Consider the following 16,468-nt stretch of genomic DNA (forward strand, 5'->3'; position numbering starts at 1 on the left):
TCCATCCATCCATCCATCCATCCATCCATCCATCCCTCCATCGCTGCGGGCTGCGCTCACACATCCCATCCTACTGCCGTGTCCCTGCCCGTGTGATGGCTACCACGGTGCCTTCCTCCTTCTCCCGAGCACTGCCATGTGCACAGAGCTCTGGAACTCCGGCAGGACTTGGGTCACAGCATCATGGAACGGCTCGGGTTGGAACGGACCTTAGTGATCACCTGGCTGCATTGCTGTGGGCAGGGCTGGCACTGACCCACGCCAAGGGGCACACGGGTCCCATTAACAATCACCTGGCTGCATTGCTGTGGGCAGGGCTGGCACTGACCCACGCCAAGGGGCACACGGGTCCCATTAACAATCACCTGGCTGCATTGCTGTGGGCAGGGCTGGCACTGACCCACGCCAAGGGACACATAGGTCCTGTCCCACCGAGCCTGCTCCCCCAGCCAGACCCCACCAGGCTGCCCCTGCACAGCCCTCCCTGGCTTGTTTTCACTTCTCCCCGTCTCCTGGCTGCTGAACTCTCCCCCTTTGTAAAATCTCTTAATGTACTAACTCCTGGAGATGTCAGCCCACAGCTCTGTCTGCAGCTCAAGCATAGCCATTAGCAGCTATTGAACTTTATATACAAATCAGAGGTGTAATTTCCCTCTTTAGGGACAAAGGAGGGCTGATACCAACACACCAGCTTTGAGTGCAGCCGTGCCCTGTGAGCTCCACAGGAAATACACTTAGCTAAACACAGTTGTAATTACGTGCAGCTCCCAACCTCTGCTTTCTTGCTGTTCTGTACCACAGTAGTGCTCAAGTAGCAGGGATTTAGGAAAGCCTGGCTATCTACACCTCATCCCAATCAGTCTTGCTCCCTTGTTGCCAGCTGCTGTATCTCCTCTGTCTTCTCTCTTATCTGTCCCTGGCCTTCAGAGCCTTTTAAAGAGGTAATTTTGCTGGTCAGGTAAAGCCTGGTCTCTTGTGGGGCGAGGTGCTGCTCAGCTGCTCCATGGGTGCAGGTTGGGCTGGGAGAGCCCCTCCTGCTCTGCCTAAAGGTCAGATTTTCATCCAGGGACTGCTGTGGAACCCACAGTCCTGCCATCAAACTGTGCTGGTCTGTGCCACGCTGCCTTCTGGAGCTGGGGGAAGGCACTGGGGAGGGCACCGAGCTCCTGGCTCAAGGCACAGACCCTGACATCCCAAAAATTCATTAGTTGGACACAGATTGAGATAGTAGATATTGGCAGAGGATAATGGACTGTATTCTGTTGGATATTGAATGCTTTCAGAGGAGAAGCTGGTGCTGGGCTTCAAGGATAAATAAATATTGGCAAATTTGTATCTACAGACTGTTCTGAGAAATGAAACATCTTCAAGGGGAAAAGCCTATGCTAAAGTTTGTTACTACTTTTCATACCTTCCATTTTGAGGAAGGGTCCCTTTCACTTATCTGACAGCCGCAGGAAAACAGGCATTTTTCAGATCTGTCAGATCAGTTTGCCTTTGTTTTGTGCTGCAGGTGAGGCTGTGTCACAGGCTGGTCTGGGGCTTAGCTGTCTGGCCTCCAGAGCTGCCCACAGAACTGTGTGTGAGCTGCAGTAGCATGTACACATCCTTTCAAAGGTAGCTGTTTGTGTTACTGCAGCATTAAATTCCTTTGTTTTATCTTTTTAAATTAATTTCATGCTTTTTTCTTGTGTGCAGAAACAGAGACTCACATGTATGGCCCGAGCACAAATTCTGCACAGCTACAGCAAAGTTCCAAATGAGACTAGAAATTACATGTAGCTTTGTGATTTAATTTTCTCTGACATATTGAGTCTATGTTTTAGCCTACAGAACTCCACAGCTGTGCCCTAATTCTCTTTTCCTTGTGATCTCAACATCGCTGCCTTTTAAGGCATTGCTATTCTTGGATCTCAGCAGGACACCATGTTAGACTGTCACCCTGCTCGCTGCACTGCCAGTGCAGAGAGCAGCTTCTCCCTGGACTCACAGAGAATGTGTGCAAGCAAACTTTGGAGCAATTTAGTGGGTGGAGGAGGCTAGATCAGAGTGCTTTATATCCTGCACGGTAGCGTGTATTGAGCTGAGGGTGTACGGGTTCCTCTGTCACTGCTGTCTCAGGGCATAAGGAAAATGTTTATGTTTTGTTGCAAATAACAAGCAATAATGCAATTAGTCTTTGGCAAGACTCACACAGGAAAAGCTGGATGTCTTTGCCTTTAAAGAAGAGGGTCGCTGTCCTGTGGGTATTTATGTTCTGTTTGGTTATGTGACATTCATATCTCCAGAACTCAAGTCTAATTCCTGATTTAAGCAAATACTGACTGTGTATAACCGTGGTGTGGCCCTTGTCTAACATCTCACATTCGCTCCTGCAGACGCAGTGCAAGCGCAGTTTGCTAAATGCGGTGTAGGAGCTCTCTCAGTGTGATTTGGGCTGTTCTGGCACACGATGAGCTGTGTGTCTCTCACGGTGAGATCTGTGGGGCTGAGCATCCGGGGTGCCTCCTGTGAGTAGCAGGGGCTGTTTGCAGGAGTACGTGTGCTGCAAAGTCATCACAGCACAGCACAAAGAGCCCCGCAGTTTTGCTGATAAGATGCCTGGTGGTAAGCACTGGGAGTTTTCTATTTGCCTTGTTTCCAAGATGTATGATAAAAACCCTAATGCAGATTTTAATTTTTAACTCCTAAAAAAACGCGTGGGATTATCTTGGGTGAGCAGCTCGAACGTATCATGCCATTGGAATGTCAAAAATTTAATGCAGAAATCCAGGCGCTGTTGTCGGGGCAGATCATTTTAATTTCAAATCCGAATCTTACATGTTTCCTCTCAAACCCTCTCACATTTCTTGCAGCACCTCTCGTTGCAGAGGATCCCTCGGGCTAAACCCGCTGTGCTGTGCTGGGGAGGATTTATGGCAGCCAGCGAGGCTGCAGAGAGCAGGGCAGCTCTGTCTGTCTGTCTGTCTGTGCTGCAGAGAGCAGGGCAGCTCTGTCTATCTGTCTGTCTGTGCTGCAGAGAGCAGGGCAACTCTGTCTGTCTGTCTGTGCTGCAGAGAGCAGGGCAGCTCTGTCTGTCTGTCTGTCTGTGCTGCACACACAGACGTGCTGCGAGTGGGGCTCGGCTGGGCCCTGAGAGGGAGCAGCTCTGTCTGTCTGTCTGTCTGTCTGTGCTGCAGAGAGCAGGGCAGCTCTGTCTGTCTGTCTGTCTGTCTGTCTGTGCTGCAGAGAGCAGGGCAGCTCTGTCTGTCTGTCTGTCTGTCGGTCTGTGCTGCACACACAGACGGGCTCGGCTGGGCCCCGAGAGTGAGCAGGGGATCAGTTTGGTTTGGCCAAGCTGCCATTCCCCCTCCCAAAGCCAGGCAGAGCAGCCGTGCTGGGGTCTGGAGCCACGGTGGGAGCTGTGGCCAGGCTGGTTCCTGCAGAGAGCAGCTCAGGACAGGCTTAATGAGGGTTAATCAACCCCCCTAATTCGGGCCGTGTCCCCAGGCAGTCAGGGGAGAGGTGGATTCCTCCAGCAGGCAGTTCAGAGGCGCTGTTAGGGACTGATCACGGTCCCAGCACGGGGCTGCTCCCTGCACCAGGTTCCTGCACAAGCAGTTCAGGCCCCAACTTGTGCTGCTCCAGAGCCTGCTGGAGGAGATGCTGCTCTGTGCCCTGGACAGAGGAATTGGAGCCTCTTCACACACAAGACATGAAATTTGGAAATCTCCATGGCCTTGGCTCCTTGGTGTCTGTTGCTTTTGGTGCCCTAAATCCTCACAGTTTCAGCAGCTCCTGTGGGCATGACCCGCTCCTGCTGCTGGGTGTCCTGTGGAAAACCATGGCTGAAAAACCTTTGCATCACCGCTCCAGCACAGCATCATCTCACGCTCCTGCTCTCCCAGCAGACTGCTCTGGCCGTGCAGCCACGGGCCCCTTCTCTGTTTAGATGCCTTAATGAGGCCGAGGTTTGTGGTCAGGGCTGCTGACAGGAAAGGGGAAAATAAAAATGAGCATAAGGAAGTGTTGTGGGAAGAGCTTTCCACAGCGTTCGTGGGATTTAATGTCCTGAGGACACAGTCAGAGGAATTCAAAGCAATAAAATCTCTATGACAAATCATGGAATTGTTGCATTGCATTTAATGTATTTTAATTGACTCTGGTTTTGTCCCCCGTTGGTTTTATAGTGCTGTCATCTGGAAGACAAAGTGTAGAGCTGTGCTTTCCCAGCAGAGCTGTGCCTGTGTCTGCACTGGTTGGATCTGGAAGGCCAGACTTGGTGTGAGCTGGATAATTACCCTGTAAATGAACCAGAGCAAATGTAGGTTTGAGGAATCTCTTGAAATGTGAGTGAAATATTGACTAGGTACCAATTAAGTGAGCACGAGGCTGGATCATGTGGAAAATAGCATGTAAAGATGTAGTTAGACTGTATAGTGTGACATACATACGTCGGGATCAACTTGATATCCAAAAAATTAGTTCCGCCCTGTGGAAAAGTTCTTGACTCCAGAGCAGACACTTGGCACAGAGCAGATCCTCCTGTGCTTCAGCTGGGGAAGTAGCTGGTAATTAGAGGCTCATCTTCTGTGAATCACCACAAAAGAAAATGAGGGCACAGTTTTTGAATGGGCTTGATGAAAACAGAGGGATATTGGGATTAGAGACTCATGGTTTCTTCTCTGGGTTTGAAGAAGAGTGTGATTTGTCATGGGTTGCATTGTTGGTGCACCCTGCCTGATCCTCTTCCTGTCTGCTCAATTTGTCTGGAGGTTGTTTGGGCTCTCTTGTGCAGGATGACCACTTTTCTCAGTTTCTCATGCTTTCCTCCCCGTTTGTGAAATCAAGGGAAGTTCCTCAGTACACAGAAAACCCTGTTTATCTTTGAGCAGCTTCGTTGTGTAGAACAGTTTTACGACAATAGAAATTTCATCCTGAAAATGTGCTGCAGTCCTGGGGGCTCGTGTTGTGAGCAGCCAGTTGTAGCTGTTACCACTATGCCGTGGCTTCCCTCCTCAAGTACATTATCGTATTACCACAGATTTAAATATTTGATTTACAAAATGTCGCTGCCTGATACTCCAGCACTATCATGTAAGGCACATCACAATAGATACAGAGAGTAAAGATTGTTTTAAATGGCTTTAATACAGGCAGAGGTCAGAAAAGGCAAGATAACAGCAGAAGAGGCTATGTCAAAAAGTAATTAGAGCAGGACAAATGGATTGTGCAGGCATGTCGAAGGCTGTTATTTCTGTAGGCAGTGAGTAGGAAAGGTGTTAATGTAATGTGACAGATCTGGAGCAAAAATGAGGGTGCAGGGAAAACAAATAGGAGCTGACCAATGGAATGGTTTAAATTATGAGGTTTGCTTTAACATAATTTGATTACACATGAAAGAAATGTTTAGTGTAGTTTCTTTGAAAACCTAATTGTCTTAAATACTGCATGTTCGATTCAGTCTTTACACCCACAGCAGCAGCCCCAGTGCTGGGGCAGCCTCGCTCCCTGTCAGGAATAGGCATGGGAATACTTTGCCCTGTGTGGCTTCACAAATGAGAGGAGGGTGGAAGATTTTTTTTCCCCTAGTGTTTGTCTAATAAAATTGGCTCTTTGCAGTCACGTACATCTTAATTTGGAACCTCGTGCTAACTGGGGTGGGTGGTATCTGGGCCTGGGAGCTGCTGGTGCAGGTGATGCATACATTATCCAGTTTATCAGAAGGAAAGCATGAGGATCAGGTTTAGCAGGAGGAAGACAGGGAGATAACATATGTCTTCTTCAGGATTCAGCCCTTGCCCCACTCAGAATTGGAACCAATATTAGTAGGAGGGGGAGCAGTGCAGAACTGCCCCAGATTTCCAGGCTGCTCCAAAGCACTGAGCAGGATACAAAGAACTTCCCCCAGCACCATTCTGCTCTGCAGTGTTGAGCTGAAAGCACACAACCTGCTGGACGCAGGAAGATTTGACCTTGCAGCCAGGACAAACTGTGTAGCTCATGGGGATATTTTCCTCACATTTACAGCAGCAGAAACTTAAAATGATGAGAGCATTTTTCTAGAGGAGGATTTTTTGAATATGGTGGTTTCTCCTGCTGTCCTGTGCTGTTGTCCTCAATTGCCCTTGCCTTTCTAATAAATATATTTTCCATAGATTTTGACATTTCACCATTTGATTTAAGCTTGAATTCATCTTAATAAGTAATGGTTGTTTAAAGATGGTTGTACATAGTAAATCACTCAGTCTCCAAGCTGAGGTGTTGGCAGGAGGTTCTTACAGAAGCTGGGAGTTCAGGTGATGTGGTTTTTTCAGTGGCATATGCTGTTTTCTGCATGGATGTATTCTTGGCTGGTTACACGGGTACAAAGAGGAAGTCTGAGGGTTTCTCAGATAGTTCCTCCATAATTTTGTTCCCGTTTTTGTTAATTTTGGAAGGACATTTCAGGTCAGCTTTTCCTTTTCTTGTAAAAGAGGAAACTAAGATTACAAACTTCAACAAGTTAAATTGAATATTTACAGATGATGGGGAGCGGAAAGGGACATTTTAAATAGCTGCTCCTACTGACAGAACGGCTGATTGCAGGAGGAGTGAACCAAAGCGCCATCCAGCCGGTGAGCGGGGCCCTTCGGTGCGGCCCCGGGAGGGGAGGGAGCTGCGGGATGTTCGGGCAGCGCCGGGGCCGGAGCGAGGGAGCGAGAACTGCGGCTGAGACCGGCTCTGCATCGGTACCGGGTCTGCATCGGTACCGGGTCCGCATCGGTACCGGGTCCGCATCAGTGCCGGGCCCGCATCGGTACCGGGTCCGCATCGGTGCGGTCCGCATCGTGCCGGCCGCATCGGTGCCGGGCCCGTATCGGTGCCGGGTCCGCATCGGTACCGGGTCCGCATCGGTACCGGGCCCGCATCGGTGCCGGGTCTGCATCGGTACCGGGTCTGCATCGGTACCGGGCCCGCATCGGTACCGGGTCCGCATCGGTACCGGGCCCGCATCGGTGCCGGGTCCGCATCGGTACCGGGTCCGCATCGGTACCGGGTCTGCATCAGTACCGGGCCCGTATCGGTGCCGGGTCCGCATCGGTACCGGGCCCGCATCAGTACCGGGCCCGCATCGGTACCAGGTCTGCATCGGTACCGGGTCTGCATCGGTACCGGGCCCGCATCAGTACCGGGCCCGCATCGGTGCCGGGTCCGCATCGGTGCCGGGTCCGCATCGGTGCCGGGTCTGCATCGGTACCGGGCCCGCATCGGTGCCGTGCTCAGGGCGGCCTGGGCAGAGCCGGCTGAGGCTCCGGGGGTGTCCCGGGAGGGGCTGGGCTGGGGCCGCTGGGTGTGCCCGGCCCCGCTCCGGTGTGCCGTCCCCGTTCCCGGTGTGCCCAGCCCCGTTTCCGGTGTGTCCAGTCGCATTCCCGGAGTGCTATCCTGTTCCCGGTGTCCCATTCCCGGTGTGCCGTTCCTGGTGTGCCGTCCCGTTCCCGGTGTCCCGTTCCCGGTGTGTCCAGTCCCGTTCCCGGTGCCCCGTTCCCGGTGTCCCGTTCCCGGTGTCCCGTTCCCGGTGTGTCCAGTCCCGTTCCCGGTGCCCCGTTCTCGGTGTGCCGTTCCCGGTGCGCTCAGCCCCGTTCCCAGTGTCCTGTTCCCGTGCCCCGTTCCCGGTGTGCCGTTCCCGGTGTCCCGTTCCTGGTGTGTCCAGTCCCATTCCCGTGTCCCGTTCCCGGTGCCCCATTCTCGGTGTGCCGTTCCCGGTGTGCTCAGCCCCGTTCCCAGTGTCCCGTTCCGGGTGTCCCGTTCCCTGCCGCGCCGTGCCGCTCGCCGTGTCCCCGGTCGGGTGCTGCCCTCTCCCGTCCAGCGCCGGCCGCACGGAGCCGCGGGGCCGTGTCGGTGTCCCGGAGCCGCCGGAGCCCTGGAGCGCGGTTCCCCTCGCTGTAAGCCGTGGGTGCGGACCTGGAGCGCGGTTCCCCTCGCTGTAAGCCGTGGGTGCGGACCTGGAGCGCGGTTCTCCTCGCTGTAAGCCGTGGGTGCGGGTCCGCCCGTGTTTCCCGACCCATCCAAGCGCTGCTCTGTGCCGGTGACAGCCCGGCCCAACAGCGCTGCTCGGCCCCGCATCCCGCGGCTCTCTCTGTGCTGTGTGCCCCCTCCCGAGTCCCGCTCCGTGTGAGGGGCATGGAGCAGCCAGGGTGTTCCCAAACAGAACTTTCCCCAACACCTGATGATCCAAAGAAGCTCCCAAGCTGCTGCAGTTCCAACAACATGTTGGCCGCAGTTGTAATTCTGAAGGTTTTTCTTCTTTGTTTTGCCATCTGACCTGAAATTTGAGGAAATGTCCTCACTGTTTGTTTGTTTTTCCCTGAGCATACAAAAAAATGCTGCTCACCACCAAGCTGGGATTTGTAAATAGTGTTCAGAACTATAATAACTATAGTTATAATAACAAACTTGGGCTGTTGTTGCTATTATTAAAAACACCAGCAACTGCAGCAGGCTGGTGTATCTGTGTGGTTGCAGTTTGCCTAAGTCTGGCATGAAGTCATCTTTTGGCTTTCCAGTTGATTACTTTAATGCACAGAATTTTCCCACCTCTTCAAATCTGAGAGAATCTCTGCCTCCCAGCCTACAGGCCTCTCCTCTGTCCCTGCGCCCTGCTGAAATCATCTTCTGCCTGGGTTTGGATGAAGAGCTTGGGCTCACTGTGTCCCCGCTGGCTGATGGCTGCGTGGTTCTGTAGGGGGGACACACCGGGACAAAGCCCCCCTGCTGCATCTCTGTGGGCTCTGAATATCGACCCCAGGCAGAAGCAGCTGCCACGGGAGGAGGTGCAAGGCTCAGAGCCTGCCCTGGGCCCGCTGCTGCTCCAGCCATGCACTGCCGGGGCTCTGTGAGCTCTCCTGGTGCCAGGACCCTGCCCAAGGACTTGCCGTGCTTTCCAGTGTGCCCTGATGCTGTGTGACCTGATTTGGTTACTGGGAGTCACAGGAGATGCACTCTTAGAATGGATGGAGCCATCCCATAGGAAGGGAATGGAGCTCGATTGCCTCCTCATAGAAATGTAAAGCTTCTCCCTTTGCAATTCCCCTTTCTTGTACTTTCCCACTAAGGCAGTAAAACCATATACTTCCCATGCCTACAATCCCATTTGTTTTCCCTTTTTCCTCTGAAGGCGACCTCTCTGAGGAGCCCTTAACCTCCCCCCTGCCTTTTCCTCTGTCACACAGAGCTGCTCTCTGCTCTGTGTCACCCACCAAGCGAGGTGCAATGAAACGCTTCTTGAAACCACTCAATTGTCTGGGATGGCAAATTCGGTAGCCAGGCGAATAAAAATAGAAATAAACAGATAAAACCGGAAATTGATAGAAGGATTCCATTTACACAACGACCTATCAAACTAGTAAGAAGGAGAAAATAGCTTAATTTTATGTGCACCGAGTGACCACCTTCACTAGAATTATTAACACCACACTCCTGGTGTGTTTAACACCAGGGAGGAGAGGAATTACCTGATCTGTTGTTAAACTATTATCAAGAGCAGCTCAGACATCAGGTGGATGTTTATTATCATTCCTTGCATTTCTTCCATAGCTCCTCTAAGCAATTTAATATTAATTTTTAATTTTTTTCTCTGAAATAGCTGCATACATAATGAGTGGAATAGATCTTTTGGGGAAAGTACACTCTGTGTTCACCTCCAGCCAGCTCTCTCACTGCAGTGCCTGAAAGCAGTAACGTCCACAGTACCGAGGCTGTTGAGATGTGCTAATCTGAATTTCTATCATTTTTCAGCCACATTTGCAAACCAGGCTGGTTCTGGCTGTGGGTGCTGGGTCTCATTCCCCGGGTTCCTGCCGACCCACGCGGGCTCAGGCACTGTGGGTAACGTGAAAACTGAGCCAGGATCGCGTGTTTCCTTAGGATCTCTTCGTTGCTTGAATTCAAATCCCCTTCTGTGCTGTGGTTTGCTCCGTGGCCGGCTCAGCGGTGTGGGGGCAGCCCTGGGTCTGTCGCCTTCAGGCCGGGATGTGCTGGGTTTTGTTGTCACAGCCCGGACTTTGTTCCTGCCACAAAGGGGGCTGATGGCTCAAACTGCGGGGACACAACAGAGCCCCGATTGTCATGAAAATGGGCAGAGCCCCGCTGCTGCACTGCACGGGGAATTATGGAACTGCGGCCGTGGGTGGGAGAGCAAGGGCTCAAGGAAGGGCTGCCCCTGTCCTGGGCCCACACAGCTCTGCCAGCCCTGCTCGGCCCAAATTCGGGGTTTTCATCCAAGGTTTTGGGATTGGCTGTGGTGAGTGATGGTACCGGCAAAGAGTGTCCTGGGAGAGCTGTGCTGGCCTGGCCTGGCACTGTTCCATCCATTTTCGTGGCTCATGATGCCACTTTGTCTCCATGTTTTTGAAAAAGTCACATCTTTTGAGAATTCCTTCTCTTTGGAATGGTGATCTCACGGCACATCACCGTGGAGCAGGGGGAGAGGGGCAGGACCTCCTCTTGCTTCCTGTGCCTGTCCCTTATGGCTTTAACATCAGGACAATAAATCCGTGCAGGCAGCACTGCCACTTGCCCACTTTTTGGCAATGCTTTTGGCTTTTACTGTTGCGACCTGGTGTTGTTATAAACTCTTAGATGTTGGTTACAGTAGCATCAGGCTTTTCTCTCTGGGGTGGGAAATGGCTGATACAAGCTAAAATAAGAACCAGCTACTTTATTTTCCTTTTGCCCAGACTTGCTGCATGCATGGCTGTTTGGGTCAGACAACAGAACTCCTTTTTCCCGTCTCTTTGCCCATTCCCAGCTGGCCTGTGATTTTACAGAATAGTTTTGGATCTCTGCAATTATTTCAATAATTTTCTGCCCTTAGGGATTTTGTATGAATAAACCACTGCGTGTATTTAATGTGAGTTTGGACAATTATAATTTTTCCAAGCCAGGTTTGGTCTATAATTACAGTTTCAGAATTGGGGGGGTGGTGGGGGGTGGGAGTGGGTTTCTTTTGGGTTTTTTTTTGGTGTGTCTGTGTTTTGGGTCCGAACAGCAGTTGTGGGAGCAACGTTGTGTTATCTGGAGATTAAGTTGCTTCATTTCAGCCTGCTGTGTCCACACCACGCTGCAGCTTTACAAAATAAGCACTCTGCATTCTGGTCACACTCCTCCGAGGGGTGCCGGGAGCCGGCCCAGGGCTCGCAGGGGATGAAGAATGTGGAGCTCTGGGAGCAGCACAATTGCAAACAGCTGTGTCAATAGTGCAGCCAGGGCTGCCTTACCTTGGCCATGCGCTGCCAGGGCGGCACCGCTCCTCAGCCAGCCCGGGTTTGGTGGCTGTGGACAAGGGGACGTCAGTCCCACGAGGGTTGCACTGACACAGAGCTGCACAGATTTACAGCATCAGCAAAGCTTACAGAGTTTGCTCCTGCAAATGCACCTGCTGTGCAGAAATGCTGGGTTAAAAACAGGATTATGAGTAGAGAGAATCATGGAAGGGTTGGGGTTGGGGTTGGTGGCCAGATCCCCTGCCCAAGCAGGGTCAGCTGGAGCAGGGGCCCCGGGCTGCCAGGAGGACACCACTGAGCTCTGCCCTGCATTGCTGGATGTCACCAGAAAGCAATAAAATTTCAGGCTTGGGATGGAGTGAAATATGACCTCTTTTGTTGCCTCTGAGCCTTGTTTATTCTAAGCCAGGCATTTCTCAGAGTGCAGTTGGGTGCTGCAGTCCTCGGGATGAGGAACAGAAGCAAACTGTGCCTTTTGAGCAGAGCCAGTTTTGAGACATCCAGACATCTGGATGACAGGTTGGATTGGGCATCAGCAGAAATGCTGTTAGGCATTCCCTTAAATGCTGTGCTGTGGTGAGATTGGTTTGGGCTGGTCAAACACAGCTGAGCACCAGGACAGTTTATTGGGCACTAAGGACACATGAGCTGCACTGTAGCCCAGGCTGAGTTCATCCCAGAGGGAGGATGAAGGGGCAGAAGAGCTTCCTGAGAATATTTTCTGGTGCAGACACACGTGGCTGTGTCTGATGAAGGGCTCACCATGACCAGTGCTGTCAGTGGTACCTGTTTGGAGGTGGGCAGCTAAATCAGTGATGGATTAGTTGTGTTCCATTTTAACTCCAGTGTCTCACTTGTGCAGACCTCACCTCGAACAGGTCCGGGGATGGAGCAGCCACAGGTGCTCTGAGCAGCTTTTACCTTCATGCTGGGGATCGCTGGGTTTTGTTGGTCTGTGTGTCAGTGGTACGTGTTTCACAGCACAGGGAGCAGTGCTCTCAACTTCCCTGGCCAGGACTGTGCCAAGGGGTGGCCGGTACTGATGGCTGGTGGCCAATGGCCAGTGGCCATGCTTGGTGGTGATGGCCAGCATCTGATGCCTCCTGGCAACTGCCCAGGCCATGCCTCACGGCGGTGGCAGCGGTCAGTCTGTCAGTCTGTCAGTCGTTCGCTTGGTCGGTCAGTCTGTTGGTCAGTTGGCCTGTTGGTCAGTCTGTCAGTTGGTTGGTTAGTCTGTCAGTCAGTCCATCGGTCAGACAATCGGTCTGTCAGCCGGTCGCTCAGTCTCTTGGTTGGTCTCTTGGCCGGTCGGTCTGTCGGTCAGTCGGTCAGTCAGTCTCAGCCGGTCGCTCTGTTTGTTTGTCAGTTGGTTTGTCAGTCGGTCTCTCAGCCAGTCAGTCTGTCACTCGGTCTCTCGGTCCGTCGGTCTGTCGGCCAGTCGCTCTGTCGCTCGATCTCTCGGCCGGTCGCTCAGCCGCTCAGTCTGTCGGTCGGTCTGTCGGTCTGTCTCTCGGCCGGTCGCTCAGCCGCTCAGTCTGTCGGTCGGTCTGTCGGTCTGTCTCTCGGCCGGTCGCTCAGTCCCTCTGTCACTCTGTCTGTCGGTCTGTCTCTCAGTCGCTCTGTCACTCTGTCGGTCTGTCTCTCGGCCTGTCGCTCAGTCCCTCTGTCACTCTGTCTGTCGGTCTGTCTCTCGGCCGGTCGCTCAGCCGCTCTGTCACTCTGTCGGTCGGTCTGTCTCTCGGCCGGTCGCTCAGTCCCTCTGTCACTCTGTCTGTCGGTCTGTCTCTCGGCCGGTCGCTCAGCCGCTCTGTCACTCTGTCTGTCGGTCTGTCTCTCGGCCGGTCGCTCAGTCCCTCTGTCACTCTGTCTGTCGGTCTGTCTCTCGGCCGGTCGCTCAGTCCCTCTGTCACTCTGTCTGTCGGTCTGTCTCTCGGCCGGTCGCTCAGTCCCTCTGTCACTCTGTCGGTCGGTCTGTCTCTCGGCCGGTGGCTCAGTCGCTCAGTCTGTCGGTCGGTCTGTCTCTCGGCCGGTCGCTCAGTCCCTCTGTCACTCTGTCTGTCGCTCGGTCTCTTGGCCGGTCGCTCAGCCGCTCAGTCTGTCGGTCGGTCTGTCTCTCGGCCGGTCGCTCAGTCCCTCTGTCACTCTGTCTGTCGGTCTGTCTCTCGGCCGGTCGCTCAGTCCCTCTGTCACTCTGTCTGTCGGTCTGTCTCTCGGCCAGTGGCTCAGCCGCTCTGTCACTCTGTCTGTCGGTCTGTCTCTCGGCCGGTCGCTCAGTCCCTCTGTCACTCTGTCTGTCGGTCTGTCTCTCGGCCAGTGGCTCAGCCGCTCTGTCACTCTGTCTGTCGGTCTGTCTCTCGGCCGGTCGCTCAGTCCCTCTGTCACTCTGTCTGTCGGTCTGTCTCTCGGCCGGTCGCTCAGTCCCTCTGTCACTCTGTCTGTCGGTCTGTCTCTCGGCCGGTGGCTGTGCCGGGGGGCGGGGGCCCGGCCCGCCCGCGGCCGGTGCGGCGGGGGCGGCGCTGACATCACGTCGTTAGCATAGGGCGGCCCGCGGCGGCGGCGATGGCCGAGCCGGGCTGCCCGCCCGCCGCCGCCATGAGGCGGCCCTAGGAGCCGGCCGGGGATGAAGCGGGACTCGACCTGCATGGAAGGTGAGCGGGGCCGGGCCTTTGTCCGGGCGGTGCCGCCGGAGGCTGCGCGGGCCCGGGGCCGCCGCCCCCCGCCGCTACCGGCCCGGGGCCGCCCCGTCCCGGCGCCCGCGGGGTGCGGGGCTCGGTGCCGCGGCTCGGACCGCCCGGCACCGCGGGGACAAGGAAGGAGCCGTGCGGGCTTTCCCCTTTCCTGCCTTTTCACTGCTCCCGGGGCGCGGGGCCGGGCAGCGTAGCCCTGGGCTGCGAGCAGGATTATGCAATTAAAAAAAAAAAAAAAAAAAAGGGCATTAGTTTGTTTTGTGGCTTAATTTGTTTATATTTTAAACTTCCTAATCCCTCCGACCATCTGGAGGAGCTTTTTTTAGTATCGTTAATTATGGATAGTATCGGGGTCACGGAGGCGCTCGGTAGCGCCCGCTCTCCCTCCCGGGACCGGCGCTGCCCCCCCGGTATTTGCAGCCTTTTTTCCCCTCTGTGGCTGAAGACAGCGGTAAAGCTCACCTTCAGAGTAAGGATGAGATATTCCAGGAGAGAGCATGGCGTGTTGGGCAGCACACGCTGGAGAAGTCACTGTTTCTGTTGTGCCCAGGCCCTGCTCCCGCAGCCCGCACTGCTGGGGGTGGGGTTAGTTTCAGATTTTCTTAATTCAGCATCCTTCTCAGGGGTTGCACATCTAGACAGCTTCAATGGGGCCAAGAGAACAGGTTTTAGGGCAGGTAAGTCAGGGCTTCATCCTACCGCTTTGTAATGCACCAATTAATAAAACCAAACCGGGGTAACCCCGTCGTTAATCCAGAGCGTGCGGCCGAGCCGGGGCAGGGCAGGGACCGCGCACGGAGCTTTATTTTGCTAAAATGGGATCAGCGAAAGTTGGTCACTTGGGAGAGCGACTGAACTCGGGGTCGGTCTGTGAGCGTGGGCAGCGCGACCGAGACCCTCGAGCGTGTCCCCAGCTGCGGTCCCGGCCATCGGGCACATTTTGGTGTGCGGGCTTTTGTTCCAAACTCTTTGTGCAACAACTGGCCGGGGCCAAGGAGCCGTCCCGTCCCCGTCCCGCACAATGGAGCGGGGCGGGGGTCCCGCGGCGCCCCGTGCCCCGCAGCCCCCGCCCGCCGGGACGTGCGGCCCGTGGGGCGCGGGGCCGCGCTCGGGGCTCCCCTGCCCGCAGAAGTTGCATTTCACAGATGAGGTTTTGATATGCAAATGGACATGTGTCCCAGGCAGGGGAAGGGTGATGGCTTTCATCAGCTGCACGCTCTTGATTTATACCGAGCCGAAAAGGAGCAGCTGATGATTTCTGGGGGTTTTAATGGGGGATTTCTTTTGATTGAACTCTACTTGGGCAGAAACGGAATCAGGGTGGAATAAGACTGTGAGTTTGAGATTTCATTACTGGAAAGGGAGACCAGAGAGAGATGCACTGGCCATTCCTCTAGTGCAGCATTTCTCCTCTTTGCTTTCCAGTACTCACTTGCTGCTTTTTAAAATGAGACTCTCTGTGAGTAGAACATCTTCTTACAGTACAGGGAATAAGGTTGCAGGCTTCCTCTTTCTTTCCCCTCCTCTATTTTTTTTTTTTTTTTTTTTACAGGAGACTTGTCCATTTAAATTAACCTTTCTCCCAGCTGGGCACACAAATGTTTTTGTTTTAGTTTACAGAGGGTTAATTCTATTCAGCGCTCGCCGCGGCCGGCCTGATCCGGGGCAGCACAATCTGCTCTTTGAGCCGGGCTGGCCAGGCAGGACGCGTGGGGTGGGACCCCCATCTGCGGGCTCGGTGGGGAGCAGCAGCGGACCCCGGCCCTTTGTGCCGCGGCTCTGCCGGCCCGAGCAGGGGCCAACGCAGAAAATTTAATCCCTGTGTTCATCGATTATAAGTTAAAAAAAAAAAAAAAAAAAAAAAAAAAAAAGGGCCTTGAAGCAAAGGCGCCTGGTTTGGGGGTGGGCTTGTTTGGACAATGCAGCGCTCCACTGAGGGGGGAGTTCCTCCAGTTCTGGGGCTTGAATTTCACAGGATGGTTTTCTTGAAACTAAAAATTGACAACGAAAAGCATCGTTAGGAAAAATAAAGGGGAAAAGAAACCCCAACGCATTTGTTTGTGTTCGAGGCATCACCAGAGGCGAGAGGAGAGTGAGATGCGGTTGGGATTTAAGTAACACATGTGTGAGATCTCCCCCTCCGCCCCCTCCCCAAACAGCTGGTATTTAGCAGCTTGAGATTTAAACCCCGCTCAAGGGTGCTGCAGGGGGCTGCGATAGGGTCAGTTAATCAAGAAGCAAATAACTGGCACACAGCGTAAAAGAGGTTAAATATATTAAAGAATTGCAGTGCTGAGTGTTGCCTGTAATTTTTTTTCAGCTGTAAAAGATTTTCTTAGCTGTAAATTCATGTTCTGTTGTATAAATGGGAAGTTTTGCCTGTGGCATCTTTCCTCGTTCTCCCTCTTGCTTTCCAGCCAGGCCAAATCCCAACACTGTCTGCTCTGGGGTTTGGCTGAGGGCTTGTGCCTTCACTTTTGGCCTTACTTTTGGAAATAAAGCCTTTGTTTCTCTTCCATCGCAAAGCCCCGCTATGGA

The 16,468-nt window shown here is 53.6% G+C and overlaps 1 protein-coding gene across 3 annotated transcripts in view; it reads left to right on the forward strand.

Annotated features, from left to right (window-relative positions):
• The window catches only part of NR6A1 (nuclear receptor subfamily 6 group A member 1), a 74,000-nt gene that overhangs the window by 36,127 nt on the left and 21,405 nt on the right, over window positions 1–16,468 (forward strand). The window contains exon 1 of one of the 3 annotated variants that reach the window (XM_064727678.1): window positions 13,773–13,891. The exons of the other annotated variants lie outside the window; for them this stretch is intronic. Coding sequence (XP_064583748.1) covers window positions 13,864–13,891 — 28 coding nt within the window. The 5' untranslated portion in view covers window positions 13,773–13,863. Of the gene's footprint in view, window positions 1–13,772; window positions 13,892–16,468 lie in introns of those variants that run through there. 3 annotated transcript variants of the gene reach the window in all.

Source organism: Zonotrichia leucophrys, chromosome 17, assembly GCF_028769735.1.
Source record: "Zonotrichia leucophrys gambelii isolate GWCS_2022_RI chromosome 17, RI_Zleu_2.0, whole genome shotgun sequence".
Lineage (NCBI taxonomy): Eukaryota > Metazoa > Chordata > Aves > Passeriformes > Passerellidae > Zonotrichia > Zonotrichia leucophrys.